General features: G+C 35.4%; 1 protein-coding gene across 1 annotated transcript; it reads right to left on the reverse strand.

The window, feature by feature from the left end:
* Positions 1-571: 571 nt before the first annotated feature.
* On the reverse strand, positions 572-1677 carry LOC114759154 (uncharacterized). Its single transcript, XM_028948248.1, has 2 exons — positions 1426-1677; positions 572-664 (listed from the first exon to the last, which is right to left on the reverse strand). Exons 1-2 carry the CDS (start codon positions 1675-1677, stop codon positions 572-574), a joined length of 345 nt encoding a protein of 114 aa, XP_028804081.1.
* Positions 1678-16695: the final 15018 nt, after the last annotated feature.

The raw sequence follows: 16695 nt of genomic DNA on the forward strand, positions 1-16695 counted from the left end.
ATCGAATATATATAAATGTGTGTGTGTGTGTACCCATTCCTTCTTTTTAGGGCATATATATAGGTCCACTTACACAGTTCCATCTCACATTCAGAGTCCCACCAGAAGAGAAGCAGGCAAAGAAGCTAACTACTATTACTTAAACACTAAAGCAAGCAAGTATAAAAGAGGTATTTTATTAAATGGATTACATATCTGGTCTTCTGCCATAGTCTTCTGCCATACATATATATATAGTTCTACGCAGAAGAGAGGGCATACTTTAATTTGTAATTAAGACTCTAAATAGTACTCTATATATATATTGCTTCATAAACCCTGGAGGAAAACTTGACAAGCAAGCCAGAGACGGTGTCAAGACTTCCTTCAATATAAGTGTATATATATATATATATATATATAAATAAGCCTGCACAGCAGAAGGTGTTTGATTAATCACCTGCAGAAATAAGGAAGGAGAATGAAGAAACACACAAAGGGAAGATAGTATTAGATATGGTTTGTTATGTGTTAGAAATTAATATCTCAATACAAAATCTAAACACTAAGATCTCACCCTCTCTCTGAGTTACTACTTGTCGAGGACAAGGAGGCCATTTTTCTCCCAGGCAGTGAAAACTTCTTGCTGGGTGCCGTAGAGTTTGCCGTCTGGGTCATAGTAGTACTGCGCAATAATAATTAATAGGTTAATTAAACACATATTTCAATAATATATAAAACACATTTTTCCTAAGAATTAAGAAAATAGATGATATATATGATGCAATGTGCTATGGCCAGGGCAAGAACTGTGAGATAGTTTGATCAACAAGTTCGAATGGTATATAGTCCTTAGTTTGCCCAAGGACTATCTGGTTTTGCAGATTTTGGGATCTGCGACTAGGAGATTGGTTCGTTCTAAACGAAAACAGAAGAAGGAAACCAAGGCATTGAATGAGGAGTTTCGTGTTTGATGTTACTGTAATGTGGAAATCTGCATGCTGATATGGTATATCTGAATGATTTTTCTCAAATTGAACAAATCCAGATCAAAGTTTGTTTCTGTGGGAAATTAATAACCCCTAAAATTTCTGCCAAGATTTCAACTTCAACCCTGAGCAGATCGAGCAAAACAAATCAAGAGCGTGGTGTGAAAACTTTTCCGATCAGGTCAGACCAATAACTAGCAAGGAGAGATCAAGAAAAGAGAAACTTTTTGAAGGAGAATGAAGATTCTCATGAGTTCGAACTTTTCTCCGATTTGAACTCTCAGCTGTTTGATTTCGTCAGTGCGAATCTCAATCAGACGAATTTGATCTGAAAATTAAGAACTCGAGCCGATCTGAGAAGTCAAGCTCAGAAAAAGCTTTGTCCTTTCTGTAACGAATTTCAAAAGTGATGATAAATCAGAAAGTTGTGTGATGATGATGAAGGGAGATGATTTACCCTGTAAACCCTTCCAGATTGCATCACACGTTCTTCACAGAGCCAACCTGGAAGCAACCAGCCATAGCCAGGCGAGGTGTTATCGTGAAGAGTGATCTTGGTGTTAGGGTGCAACCGTCGCCGTGGACGGTTCTTGACCTTCTCCGCCGTAGCCAGTGACGATGGAGATGTCACCTGACATTCAATCTTCCTCTTCCCTCTCTCATTGTTGCCGCGGCTACGGCTGCTGTTTCCCTCACCAGAAGCCTCCATGGCTGAGACCTGAGAGAACTTGCAAAGTGAGAGAGAAAGAGAGAGTTGAGTAACGCTGAGCAAAGCAACTTCCTTATATGATCAGGGAAAAGTTGCTAGCTTCTCTATGACAATTATATATTATTACAAATACTTTATTTATTGCGTGAAATCATCTATAGAGAGAAAGTTATCTATATATTCTTTGAGGCCTCATTATGTAAATTTATTTCTTTTGTGCCCTTGTTTATAAAGGTATATTTATATATAGTTTGGCCAAAATTTGATTTTTGTCATACTTTTTTTCTTTGAAAAATAATTTCTCTATTGAGATATAAATTAATTTCTTCTACATTTTACAAGCCTTATTAAGTTATGTAATAAGAAAATGTTATACTCCTCTGGTCCTATTTATAGTATAGAGAGAGAAGACGCTTTTTATTCTATTTATATGGTACTGAGGGAATTTTTTGTATGAATAATGTACAATTTTACCCTTCATTTAATATTGTGTTGACTTTATTTATATGAGGTATAATGTATAGTAAATAGAGATAAAGTTGAAAGGTTATTAATTTTAAATAAAATTTAATAAAATTTAAGGTTTTTCTTGGTTTGTGTGAAACATGTCCAAAATGACTTATAAGTAAGACTAGAAAAGTATTAATTAATCACATTTTACATTATATGTCAACAATGTACGTATTCGTATTTCATGCAAGCCATGCAATTCAGTCAACTTCACTCATAGTGGTTTAATTATTTTTTAAATGACAATTTAATCATATCTTGTAAGAACTTTTATCCAACATGAAAGGATATTCTTTTTGAATTGTAAGTTTTGAAATTTTTATAATATGCATCTTATAATAAATAATAGGGAAAATTAGTTAATTGGTCCTCTAACTTTTAACTTAATTGTAATTTAGTCCTTCAAGTTTAACTCATCACAACTCAGTCCCTAAAGTTTATTATGTTTAACAATTGCACCCTTGCCATTAGTTATCAAACTTAACGCTGTTAAGAAAGTTAACAGAGTTAGTCCTCTCCTCTTCCTCATGATCATTTCTGTTTTCCCCTCATCGGCTCCTTCATTTTTTCGAGGAAATCATTATCAGAACTGGGACCCATCCTTTGAAGTCTTCAAGCCAAGTAGGGCCCCATGATCGATCTCTCTTTCCCTTGGTTCTCATCTTGCTATATGTTTTGAATATGGTCTGATTTCAGTAACATTGCCCTGGGCAAAGAAAGTCTTGCACCATCTTCAGAATTAGATTCTTGATCATCACTGGTTGGAGACACTGAACTTTCTCCTTCACCCTCAGAAGCACCAAGAGGGTCACTTAGAAAGGAGCTTGCAATTGGTGTCACCAATTCTATCTCCAGCTAATTACTACGGTTGACATTGGTAACACCATCTCTATCCCCATGCTGCAAAGTCAGCCCACAGGCAGAGGCAACAATAAGAAATTAAAATAAATTAAAAAATATATATCAATTAATTAATTCAAAGTTCAAATCCAACTACTAGCTCGCACCATTCGTTCGCTTTTTCTTATGTTAATACAAATTGGCTGCACATATTTTCCCTTTTTATCCAGTTTTAAATGAAGGCTTGTATGGCAATAGAACGATCAGTTATAAACATAGCAAGATGAGAACCAACAAGAGAGTGATCGACTATGGGACCATACTTGGCTTGCAGACTTCAAAGGAAGGGTTCTAGTTTTGAGAATGATTTTCGACAAACATAAAGGAGTCGATGAAGAGAAAACAAAAAGGTAAGGAGGAAGAGGAGGGGACTAACTCTGTTAACTTTGTTAACAACATTCAGTTTGATAACTAACAGCAAGGGTGCAATTGTTAAACATAATAAATTTTAGGGACTGAGTTACAATGAATTAAACTTGAAGAACTGAGTTACAATTAAGTCAAAAATTGAAGGACCAATGAACTAATTTTTCCTAAATAATACTAATCAAGTATATAGATAAAGTTTATTTGATATTCCCTGATATGATATTTAATTAAGATTAAAAATGATTATATGTATTGTAATAAATCAAAGTAGAAAACGCTTAAAAGACAAACTTATCGCATGCTAGTAAATAGATTAAGCGTAAATAAATGGACATTAATGATTAAAGAAGAAGCACGTGGATTGTTGTGAAGGGCGTATGTCAAAGAAGCAACTCACTAACGGTGGTTACATTTACAAATATGTAAAATTTGAAGTACGAGGTGGTAATTAATAAAACTTCGAGCCCTAAACTTGTGGGAAATAAAACTGATTTTGGATTTTCCCAAGGTAATGGCAGATTCCTATTGGTTAAAAGGCCCGCATTTACGAACGGCCGTAGCCGTTTCTTGATATCGGAGCTTTGATCCTCTACTACGCAGCACCAATGGTTACTATGCATGCCATCCAATCAGATTGTAATTCTAGGACTTCCTCACTCGTGAGTCGTGACAATGGATATGAACATTGTTACTAGCTGGGGAAATGAAATTAGCAGTACTTGTAGTTTCACCAAATTTAAATCAGGTCCTTGTATTTTTTTTCACTTCTTATTATTTGTTAGTTTTTTTAAATTTCCGTTAATAATCCTTGACACTACCGTTACTTTAAATTGAGAGAGCTAATATGCACTGAACACCTTCTTTAGCTTCTCCATCGCTTCCTTCTCTCTCTCACTGTCTACATCTTAGCTGCACTAATCCCACAATCTTTAACAGCAGATTCAAGCAAATTCAATGTGACATTCGGCAACGTTAGAAGAGCCTTGCTTCCACCATATGAATCAGCCTCCGCTATCGAATTCTGAAACATCACTTCACCGTCAAAAATCTAATCCCCAGCCCGCAATTTTCAACAAAAAAAAAAAACCAAAACTTTCAGGAAGATAAAATTTGAGTTGTTATTAAGACAATAAGCATTTATAATAATATGATGATATGTAAGAAGTTAGAGATGTGAAGGATGATGGAACAGACTTTTGAAGTCTGTCTCTAAACTTTCGAAGATGCTTCTCATTCTCGGTGACTTTGAAGATTCTGTTGATGACTTATTGTGTCTCGTTCATGTCGAGCTTTCAAACATTGACTTCTTTGTGCATGACCTAATTGCCACCTTGATCTTGGTCGCAATAAGTTTGGAAGATGGGAATGGGGTTGGCTTAGAAGGAGATTGAATGGAGGAGGGGGAGAGCAAAGCAGATGGAAGAGGGGTTGCACATGAGGAAGACGATGCTTGGTCAAAATTTAATCAGCGCCACGTTAGCTCTCTTAACTTGAAGTAACGGCAGCTTCAAGGATTATTAACAGAAGGACTGTAATAAAAAAAACTTGCAAACAATAAGGATGGAATAAAAAAAAAACTATAAGACCTGATTTAAAGTTTGGTAAAACTATAACGACTGTCAAATTAATTTTTTGTTACTAGTTGTTATGAATTTATTCAGCTTCTTAGCCATTTAACTCTATATAAAGTTTTAATTTAGTTTTTAAATTTTTAAAAAATATTTTTAGTCTTATAATCCTAAAACCATTAATAAAAAGTAATATTGAGATCTTGAATGTTAATAAAACATTTTAAAATGCTAATCTATTAAGTTTAATAATTTTTAAAACAACCATCATTCAAAAATATTATTTAAGATTAAAAATATATTTTTTGAAGTTAAGAAATCAAGCTGAAATATTGTATGAATTTAAAATACCAAATGTATATTTTTACTATTTATTTTTATATGCACAAGGATAACTATGTGTGGAGAGAGCAGCAAGAGGTTGACTATATTTATCATGAATATGGTAAATTAAGAGTTTTTATCCAATTGGATGCTTGATATTTAATTCACGTAATATTTATTTCTCAGTTACTCAATTATATATGCTTTTCGGTTCTTATTATAAGCTTTATAATTAATTTATGAATAAAAATAATTAATAAATTAATTAATTATATTAAAAACAATAAATATATGAAATATATTTTTGCTTCCAAATATGTTATTATAATAAATAAAAAAGGATGAAAGAGAACTATAAAAAAATATGATAAGAAAGAAATAATTAAGGTAATATTGAAAACAAATAAATAAATATTAAGAAAAATCCAAATTAAAGTTGTTTTGACCAAAAAAAATCCAAATTAAAGTTTATAAGATGTACTATACCTTTTCTAAATTTAAAGCATATGAATAGATCAGGAGGAAGTATTAAAGATACATCAATAGTCCAAATATACCATATAAAAGCATTAAAAAAAACTATTTTACATATTTTATATTATTTTGGAAGCTAATACATGTTCAGGTATTTATTCTTTCTTCGGATCTTAAATATAAAATTATTTTAATTAATTTACAAAATAGAAAGGTTGAAATGGTTTTTTATAATTAATGTGTAGAGAATTTGTTAAGCCTTTCAAAAATAGTCCTGCAATTTAACGCGTTAAAACAAAAATACCCTAATGAATAGTGATATTATAGAAAAAATAATTAACAAAAGATAAAAGGAATCGGACCTCCCAGTTAGTATCAAACGAAGGTTCTCATATGAACCTTACACTTAAGATTAGAGGGAATGAGGGGCTATCAAATTTTAAATATTAGGATTCATTTCTATAGATTTTGATGATATTTTATTAGATTAATAATAAATGTCGATCAATAGGCTAGCTATGAGTAAAAAGGATGATTTTGCTGATGGATTGATCCAACAGGTTGCTACATCTTTTATATATATCTAGGATTTTGTGAATCTAGCTACTAGCTAGCTAATTATAGATTAGTGGTCTAAATCCTTTTCTAATTAGCTATTCTAATGGATTTGTATTATTTAATATGTGCTGTTGATGTTGAATCATTTGATTCGTTTGACAATTAGCAATTAAGGGATTTGAGGATTTTTTTTTTATTTGAGCTTCAAAATGGGAAATTTTGATATAGGCCTAATTAAGATTGAATTAAATAGAGGGGAGAATTGGGGAACAATTAATATGATAGAAATATACATATTAACTTCACTTGGTTATATGCATAAGCATGAGAGCTTGAGTTAAATTGAAGCCATTAATTATTTGCAAGAAGTATATAAATTAACGCAATTTATTAACAAGCTCAATTATTAGTGATTCATAAAATGGTCATGAGTAATTAATTAGGGGCTACAGAATGGCAGGGGTAAGAGGACAGTAGCAGAAGTGGGAATTTACTGGACACCTTTTTTTTTTTTTTTTTTACTTTTTGGCCAACCGGAATTTACTTAACTAATACACAACAAAAAAATAAAATATATCCATTAACCATATTTTATTTATTAAGGAGGCCATTTGGATAAGCTATTTCATCAAACACCTTGCTGAAAAATTTTAATGGCACCAGACATTGGCCAAGATAGAAAAAATAATACTCTTCTAGTCTTTAATATAAGACATATTTAACTAATTTGATTAAATTAAAGAAGTTAGATAAGTTAGTTAATTATAATAAATATGACATGTTTTTTCTAAAACACTATAATTATCTTTTTTTAATACTATTCCTCCCTTGCTTAGTTAATTATGATTGAGGGAATATGTATAAGAGTAATTTAGAAAAAACTGATTAAATATGAGAAATATGTTTTATATTTAAAATCAAAATTAATTTAATAATTAGGTCATATATTAAGAATCGAAGGAGAACATAAATACACTTGCTGCTTACTTTCCTTGGCTATTTGATACTGATCCTAAATATATAAGATTTATACAAAATATTTATTTTTATCTTAAATATAAAAAATTAATTCATTTTTCCTTTTAAATTTATAATTTTTTTTCAAAGTACTTTTATTTATTGCACATATTTAATGGCGCCTTCAATAATAGATTGTTTCAATCCACATGATTAAATAAGATAGTTTAAAAATATCAAAACACATTTATTATAAATAATTTTTAAATTTTTTATAAATTATTTATTTAGTTCTTATATTAAATATCGGAGGGAGGTAGTAAATATTTTTCTAAAGATGATTGGAAAAAAATTGGTGAAATGCATTTTAACTATAAATCTTGTAGTGTAATTTATTTTAAGCTTACTTGTGCATTGTATGTTATCATCGTATACTATTAATTGTCTTTCCTAGGTAAAAATATGCACCTCCTAAATACTAATACTACTACTACTACTAATAATAATAATAAGAACAACAATAATAAGATAATAATAAGACAAAGTCTCGTGGATATGGAAGTTTAGTCTCCCTTTGCTGATGGTCATAAGGATTTTTTTTGATAGATTATGAAGTTTTCAAGAAAAAATTATCCATAAATTATAGGTAAGATACAAATATTTTAATCTTATTTCATAGTAATAGGTCCCAAAAAATTAATATTTAAATTTCAAACTTCCATACTTATAAATCAAAGTTACAAATTAACATTTACATGTTAAACTTATAAATATTAAATTTCCCAGACATATTTAAATTTAATTTTCATACTAGGGATCTATGGGTAATGTTCTATTTTTTTTAAAAAATGTGGATCGGGTTGGTACCATATTGGGGCCGAACGGTTTTAACAATCATATAAATTCAAAACCTCTTTATCCACAAAGGGCTTGATAGGTTCAGCCCAAATAAAAAAAGACAGAGATAACGGGCCGGGATTGATAGGTACGGGTCGTATTCGTCTTTCCGTGATTTGGTAGTTTCTATTACTATTTCTCCCTCTCCGTGGATATTTTTAGAGAAGGACGTCTTTGGTGGTTTCCACTATACCTTCGGCGCATTCGTCCATAATTGTGTCATAATTGATGAGTCCCGGTTACCCCCCCCCCCCAAATTATTATTATTAAATGTTATGCCTCAAGGAAACTGGATTATGTGCACAAATAATAGGAGAACATGCTCCGCAAGATAATATCCCTATAATGAGCAAGATAATACTACCTCCGGTCTTAATTATAAGAGCCAGTTGACTAATTTGAGGAGATTAAGGAAGTAAGTTGAGTTAGTTATTTATCCTAAATAGGTGTTGTCTTTCCTAAAATATCCTTGCTAATCAAATGTATTGACTAGGTCTAGAACTATCATTGTTAGAAGGGCTACTTTGGAAAAAAATATATAATATGAGAGACAAAGTGGATTGGGGTCTTATATTTAGGATCAAAATAAAAGTAAAACAGATCTTATATTAAGGACTGGAAGTAGTACTAAAAATTGGATCCATGATTAAATTGGTTAAGGCAGTGATTCAAATGCCTGTCTAAATGTGATTAAATGAGGTTGACTCAATTGTAATTAAAATAATACTCTCCGGTCCTTAATATAACTCATTTAACTAATTTGATTAGATTAAGGAAGTTAGGTAAGTTAGTTAATTATAAGAAAAGTGACACATTTTTCCTAAAATACCATAATCATCTTTCTTAATACTTCCTCTCCTTCTTCTACTTGATTATGGTTGAAGGAGTATCTATAGGGGTAATTTAGAGAAAATTAATAAATATGAGAAATGAGTCCTATATTTAGGACCAAAACCAACTTAAGAATTGGGTCTTATATTAAGGACCGGAGGAGTATAATTTAATTAAAAGTATAAAAATTATGTTAATATCATCTACAGTCTCTGAAATTTGATTTTATCTTGGTCTGTCAAAAGATTTTCTTGAAACCATGTTTTATGGATGAAAACCACGATCAAATCTTAGAAACTAAAGATAATATTAAGCCAAAACTTTATATATATAACTTGAAAAAGAACAATATTCAAATAAAGACATTAATTCAAAAAAAAATTACATTCATATATAAACCGTACAAAATTTAACAAAACAAAGTTATTAAAGGAGAAATTCCAAATATTGCTTGTTATTATTTTGCAATTCAAAACAATATCGTTTCAAACTCAATATGATAATCCGATGAACCCTTATAAAACTCTCGAGCTAGTTAACAATTGGATTATCAGTCTATTAGTCTATTAGTCTAATTAATCAATTGGATTGAATTTTAATATCATTAATGAATCATGATAATGATATTGACAATAGGTAGTCTGGTTCCTAACACCGAAAAAGTGACAGGATCCAAGCTAGAATTCTCCTTTGATTGTGAATGACAGTTTTTTATTTTTTGGGGTGAAAGATTGTGAATCACTTTAGGCTCAAAAGGCCAGAGACAATCATGGCTGATTGATTGGTGTCCGGTTTACTTTAATTATTGAGAATCTTTTTACTAGGTTTGTATGGTTTAAATCGCATTACCTGTTAGCTGAATCGGACCAAGCTAACATAGTCTGATATCCAAGGCTCTAGTCCAGGTAAGGCCACTCATTCTCAACTCATCAACGGGCCACGTTATTAGGACTCTCAGCCTTGAATACCAGAGCTAGGATAACTGGAAAGATTGTCACCAAACACTCCTTCATGGATCTTGATCGGATCCTATTTTCTGATGCACAGGATCCTCTTAAAGAGGCAAGTGCAGAGCATACTTAGAATCTCTGGCGACAGAGAAAGTATCATAAGTGAGGCTTTCAGAAGAAGAGAGAAATTTAGAGAGAGCTCATGAGGAAAGCACACTAGTATTATACAAGAAGTTCGATACACAAACTCCTTCTGCTGCCTGTAACTGATGGCAGAGTGGGGTTTATATAGACGCTCGGGTCACTACATGACAAAGACCTAATAGTACACCTCATTATGACGGGTAGATGTAATAGTAGACGTCATTATGACATGACATTTAATAATCACACTATAACTACCAACTACTCTCATAATGACACCTAATAATGGCACCTACTCCACTATTACAAGAGGACGAAATAGACTACAGGACAAACTACTTTAATAAAGTAAAAGTAGAAGCGTACATAAAGTAGGATTCTGGCGGGTCCCGCTTTATCTTCAGAGATATCCCAAAAGGAGATTTTCTGTATGATGTTCCCTAGTCTTTATAGATAGGCTCATGGCTAGGGATAGGTTCATGATGCCTTCTGGGTCAGGGTCATCTGAGTCATAGTGTCTCCTTGAGCTTCTTGAGTAGTAGTAGTCTTCGTTCTGGATCAGGGTCTTCTTGTTAGGATCCTGGGGTTCCCCTGCAAGGAAGGGAGTTGTGGCTGGAAACTTGGCTGAGGGAGATAGAGTCCTTCAGCTGAGTGAGTTGGATCTGAGAGTCTTCTTCATGAGGGTTTTCAGAGGCTTCTGTCAGTGGAGGGGCTTGTGACCTATTTGGTGGAGGTCTGACAGCACTCATGATGAAATCTCTTTGGAATTCTTCAAGTGTTGTGTCGCTGGCAGATGGTGAGTTTGGAGGGAAAGGTCCGAGAGAAAGACATGAAGTGTCTTCTCCTGTGTCAGGCTGGTTAAGTGCAGTTAATGTCTTCCCAATTTTTTCCATTAGCAATGCTTCTCTTTTTGGCCATGAGGGGGTGGTGACCTGGAGGATCAGACGGTTGTCTGTGTAGAGCCTCTGGTTAGCACTTATTCCATAGTTCCTGAAAAAGGTATACAGACAGAAAAATCTTTTTTGTTTGGGAGTTGGTAAGTCCCAAATATTATGTTCTTTGAGAATTTTCCAGAGTTTTCCTCTCCAGTAGGGAAGAGGAGCTATCATCTCAAAGAGTGTGGTAAGAGGAGAGTTTTCATTCTGATGTCATTCAGGTGGTCATGGACGCTACTACAGCTGAGAAGGCTATGGCACAGGTATAATTGGCTGAGACAGACCAGATGTACCATAAAAGTTCTTCTGGTATGGGTCCTTTGATAATGGGAACAGTGAGGTAAGGAGCATCGGCATCAAAGTGCTGAGGATAAGGGTGGATTCCAGTATCTACAAAAACACGGTGGAGCCAGTAGAACATAGTACTTCTGGCAAGGTTTTGGACATCTGCTGGAGATTCAGGACGGGATCCAGGAGGGAAAATGGTGGCTCTCATTCTGTGAGGCATTTCTGGTTCAGAGATGGTTAGGATGAAAAGAGGTTGAGGTCTGGAGAGTGACAGAGTTTTGGAGGCTGGGAAACTTTCTGAGGTCTTGTGAGGAAATCTGCTATGATGTTCTGGTGTCCTTTGAGATGATGAACGGTGAATTTATAGCGAGAGAACCAGTTTTCCATCGGAGTAACTGGCTGTCTGGCAAGGTCTTTCCCTTGGGATCAAGCATTCTTGGAAAAGACGTATTGTCCATTTCTACTCTGAATTGATAAGGACTGAGATGGAAGCTGAACTTCTCGATTCCTCTTTTGACAGCAAGGATCTCCTTGTAGGTAGCATGATAATGCTTTTCTGACTCCTTGAATTGTCCGCTTGCATGTCCACAGTAAAATCTCTTTCCATCTATCTCTTCAATTAAGACAGCTCCCCAAAAGTCATCACTAGCATCAGTCTGGAGGATTCGTAATCCTCTGTCAGGATCTTTAAAGGAGGTGGTTGCTGTGCAATTCTTTTGAGGGTCTTGACAGCTGAGGTCTGCTCTGTCCCCACGCGGGAGGATTCTTTTTGAAGATTTTGGACAGCTGGCTGGTATGATTTGACACATGAGGGATAAAATCCCGAAGATAATTAATAATCCCCAGAATTGTTGGATTTGCTTTGTGGTGAGATTATCGTCTGGGAATTTGAGTAATTCTTCTGCAATGTGTGGTCCAGGATAATACTGACCATTTTCAAAATGCATTCCAAGAAACTCTATGCTTTTGACACCTATTTCACCTTTCTTTGCCGACAACATAATCCCGTATTTTTCAATTATTTCCCCGAACTGGGTCAATAAAAGTTTATGGGAGTCCTCATCTTTTGAGAAAAGTAAAAGGTCATCAATGTAAATGAGGAGGTTATCAAGCATAGGTTCAAAGATTCTGGTCATGGCCTTTTGGAACAGTGATGGGGCGACCTTAAGCCCAAATGGCATGACAGTCCATTGGTATTGGGCATTTGGAATACAGAAAGCAGTTTTGGGTCGATCTTCTGGGTGGATACCCAATTGCCAAAATCCTGCTTTAAGATCAAACTTGAAAAGATTTTTGCATCTCTAAGATGGACTGTAAGTGAACTGGGCTTTGGTAAAGGGAATTTGTCATCTTGAAGGAAAATATTAAGAGGCTTATAGTCAATGACTAACCTTTTCTTCCCTCTTTTGATTTCTGATCTTTTTTCAACATAGAATGCCTGACAAGCCCAATTAGATTTTGTTGGTTCAATAAGGCCTTGTTTGAGAAGTGCAGCACATTTCTTTAGCGAGCTTGAGATCTTCTGGATTCATTCCTGGATGAGAGGCCTTTGTGGGGCTGATGTCTTCATTTTTCTTGAAGGGGAGTTTTATGAAAAACTCTTGGTTTTTCCATAATGGAAATGGATGAGAGAACTGTTGATGATTATCAGCACAAAACTTGAGAAGATGATCTCGAATATCTTCATATCCTGGTGGTGCCTGTTGGATCTCAAAGAGATTAGGAACTTCAGTATATGCACTAAAGAAATTTTTATATCTAATTCCTTTAGGCAGGACTTGAAGATTCCTAGTATGATTATAAGCATCAAATCCAATAAGAATGTCTTTTCCAGGGAGATCACTACCAAGAACTTTCATCCATAGGACACATCCTGGAAAGAATTGAATACCAATCTTCCTGCGAGTTATCCATTCAATCTTGAAGGGCTTTGAATCAGCAGTAAGAAAAGTTGATCACAAGGGATCCATGCTTCAGGGGGAAGAATATCAGGATTCATGATGGTTCTGCATGCTCCAGTATCAATAAGGCAATAACAGGAATTGGCTTTTCATATCTTCCTGGAAGGATATGAATTTTGACATTTGGCTTAAGAGTGACTTTGTTGTGTTCTGGCTGAGAAGCCACGGAACCAGGAAAGAGACGGATGCACGGCTGTTCAAGGGAATATAAATACCCTTGAGGACTATCATCTTCTTGAGAAAGGATTCAGAATCAGTTTCCTCATCTTCAGAGTAAGGAAGAATATATTGTGTCTCTTCATCCTGAGCATCTTGTTCTTCGATCACGGATTCTACATCTTCATCTTCATTGATCATGAGAACAGTCTGCAAATGTTCTAAGCATTTTGACATCCTTTTTTGTCTTGTTAGGACAATTTTTTGCAAAATGCCCCTTTTTCTTGCATATGTAGCACCTGTCAGATTTCTTTGAGTAAGGTCTGCGCCTCCTGAAGTATCTCAGGAAAGGCTTTCTGGATCTCTCCTGGGAGTAAGAACCCTTTGGATATCTGAATCGACGATAGTGAGATTTTCTCTTGGTAGAACAGAGCAATCTTTATCATCCTTGCACTTTATTTTCAGATGTTGTTTCTTGCATGCATGCCTGAGCTTTGACTGTCCTTTCAGCATTCCTTTGAAGAACTTCTGTTGTTCACAAGCTTATCCACAGTTGCTAATGCCAACTGATATATTTCTCCAATGGAAATGTCAGCCATGTTTCTATGGAGTGCATTGATAGCTCTATGAAGTTCTGGTTGTAATTCATCTGGAAGAGAGGCAATAAAAGTATGCCTGAGATTGACATCATTAGCTCCTCCAAGCATGTAGTATTTTTCAGACATTCTCTGGAAATGTTTCTGCAAGTCTCTTTTGTGTCTAAGAGCAGCATTTCATCTCAAAGTATTCTTGGCGATGCCTTTTGTTAATGATCTGGAAGTCACCAATGAATTCCTTATGAATGAGTCCTAGGAGAGTTCCTGCATTATCAACTCTGGCTGCTGCTATCTTCTGGTAATCGCTGAGACTTTGATACCATTCTCTTAATGTTCCTGTTAGTCTTGAGAGAAATTCTGTAAGAACTTCCTCAAGAGTTGCATCATGCCTGGCAAGCTGCAGGTCAATCCATGCTCCGAACTCATGGAGTCTGTCTCTCCATTTTTCCGGAGGGAGATCATCAAAAGTGAACCATGGACCTGTAGTAGGTTTATAGTCTGTTCTTCTTGGCTCAGGTGTTTGAGGAACAGATGGTTCTTCATCAATAGGATCTTCAACTGTAGGATCTGGCTGGACCATTGCTACTTTAGAGATATCAGCATGATATATCTCAGGATCAGAGTTAGAAAGTTACTCAATAGAGGAATCAGACTCAGGTTCAGAGGTTCCATCTGTTGATGACTGATCTTTATCCACAGTTTGGAAAGTGGCTATGGTTTTTGTTTGGATCTGCAACTTCTTTTCTTTTTTCTCTGTCTCTGGAGGAGGAGTTTGTTTTGGTGGAGATGATGGTGGAGTTCTTATTACAACTCCTTGAGAGGATGGTGTTGGTTCAATAGGTTTAGTATGAGGATGATGGGTAGAAAAGTCTTTCAGATGAAGGGAAAGGTGGTCGTACTGGAGGTTTGGGAGGAGGGTTTGGTTGGATGGTGAAAAAGTTGGTTGTCGGGGTTTTCTCAATTGTCTTAAAATAGGATAAGACATTTTGAAAACCTTGCTGTAATCAGATTCTCTGGGATAAGAAGGAGGTGATGCTAGATATGTGGGGAGTTGAAAACTAGAGGGGTAAGATGGATAAGGGTCATAGATGGTTTGTGAATGATCTTTAGCGATATCTGACTCGATTCTTTGTAAATCCTTTCGGATTTGTGACAGTTCTTGCTCTTTCCTGGTAAACTCTGGTCCAATGTATCCCTTTTCGATAAATCTCTTCAGATCTGCATCTAGTTGATAAGCCTGAGAAGTTAGAGTCATATAAAGCTGTTTGACTTGATCAGAGACTTGGTCAAGCCTGCTCGTCAGAGTATCAGTTCTAAGAGTCAGCAGGTCAAGCTTTGAATCAATCTTTGTCAGAAGTTCTATTCTGGCCGATTGCATTCTGGGTCTGCCAGTTAAGAACTTCTTCTGCTGCTGAGACTGGTCTAGCTTCACCAGTAGGAGAGATTTCTGTCGGAACAGAGAAAGGTCTTGCTGTAACCTTTGTTTCTCTGTTGGTTCTTCTTTCAAGGAGGAAAATCCTGCTCATATACGGATCCATCATTGCTATACACGGGATGGATTGTTGGATGACAGGAATCACTGGATCTGGCTTCTGTTTAGGGAGGAGATTTTCATGACCTGTTTTCTTTAAGCAGATCATATAGAGATAATCTGCTTTAGAAGGAACAGTAGAGACAGGAGCCTTCCAGCTTCTAGCTTTCTGCTTCGGACCATGATCATCATCATCATGGTGGCGATGGTGACGTCTGTGGAACAAGGAGATGTATTCTTCTCCTTTCTCTTCTTTTTTATGGCATATCTGATGGGGTAAGACCATCCATCTTCATCTTCATCGTCTGATGCTTCCCACCAGTAAGGTGTATCACACTCACAGTCAGGATCACATTCTTCTGGTGCATGATCCCCAATGAAGTGGCCATTTATGTGAGCACATAACATGGCTTGGCATTCTGATCTACCCAACAATTGGAGGGTCTCGCTTAGATGGGAGATAGGCTGGAGTGATGGTTAAAAATCGTCCAGAAGGTACAGAAGAACCTTCCTGGCCAGGCTTGGTGAAGACAGTTTTGACTGTGCCATCTGGAAGTCTTTTATCTCAGGAGGAGTAGAAGTATGACATCCCTTTGAACACCATGAAAGTGTTTTCTCATAGTTGGTGATCCACTCAAGAGGCATCAACTGAGCAAGTTCCTCTTTTGGGATCTGTCGAGGAATCTGGATGATGGAGGTATCATCAGCTCTATCAGAAACCACATAAGAGCATCTTTAGTGGAGTTTGGAAAAATGAGATCAAGAGCATGATTCTGGAGTCTGTAGAATGACTTGATGATGAAGAGTTGCTGCAATAGCTCTGGGATCTTTGCTCTGCTCCAACTATCTGGACTTGGATTTTTTAGTCTGTCCGTCAAAGTGGACTTGAAGCTTGATGTTGAAGTCTGGAGCGCATAGTAAGGATGACACTACCCTCGTGCTAAGAGTGGTCAGTACACGCGCCAATCAAAGCATTACTGTAGGTATGTATAAGTAGTATCGACTAGAGCAACTTTAGCAGTGGCTGGGATTCCCTTTTCTCCCATGGAGAGTAAGGATAAGACGTACA

The sequence above is a fragment of the Neltuma alba genome, unplaced genomic scaffold (assembly GCF_004799145.2).
Source record: "Neltuma alba isolate B1F8T4 unplaced genomic scaffold, ASM479914v2 tig00010801_pilon, whole genome shotgun sequence".
Classification (NCBI taxonomy): Eukaryota; Viridiplantae; Streptophyta; class Magnoliopsida; order Fabales; family Fabaceae; genus Neltuma; species Neltuma alba.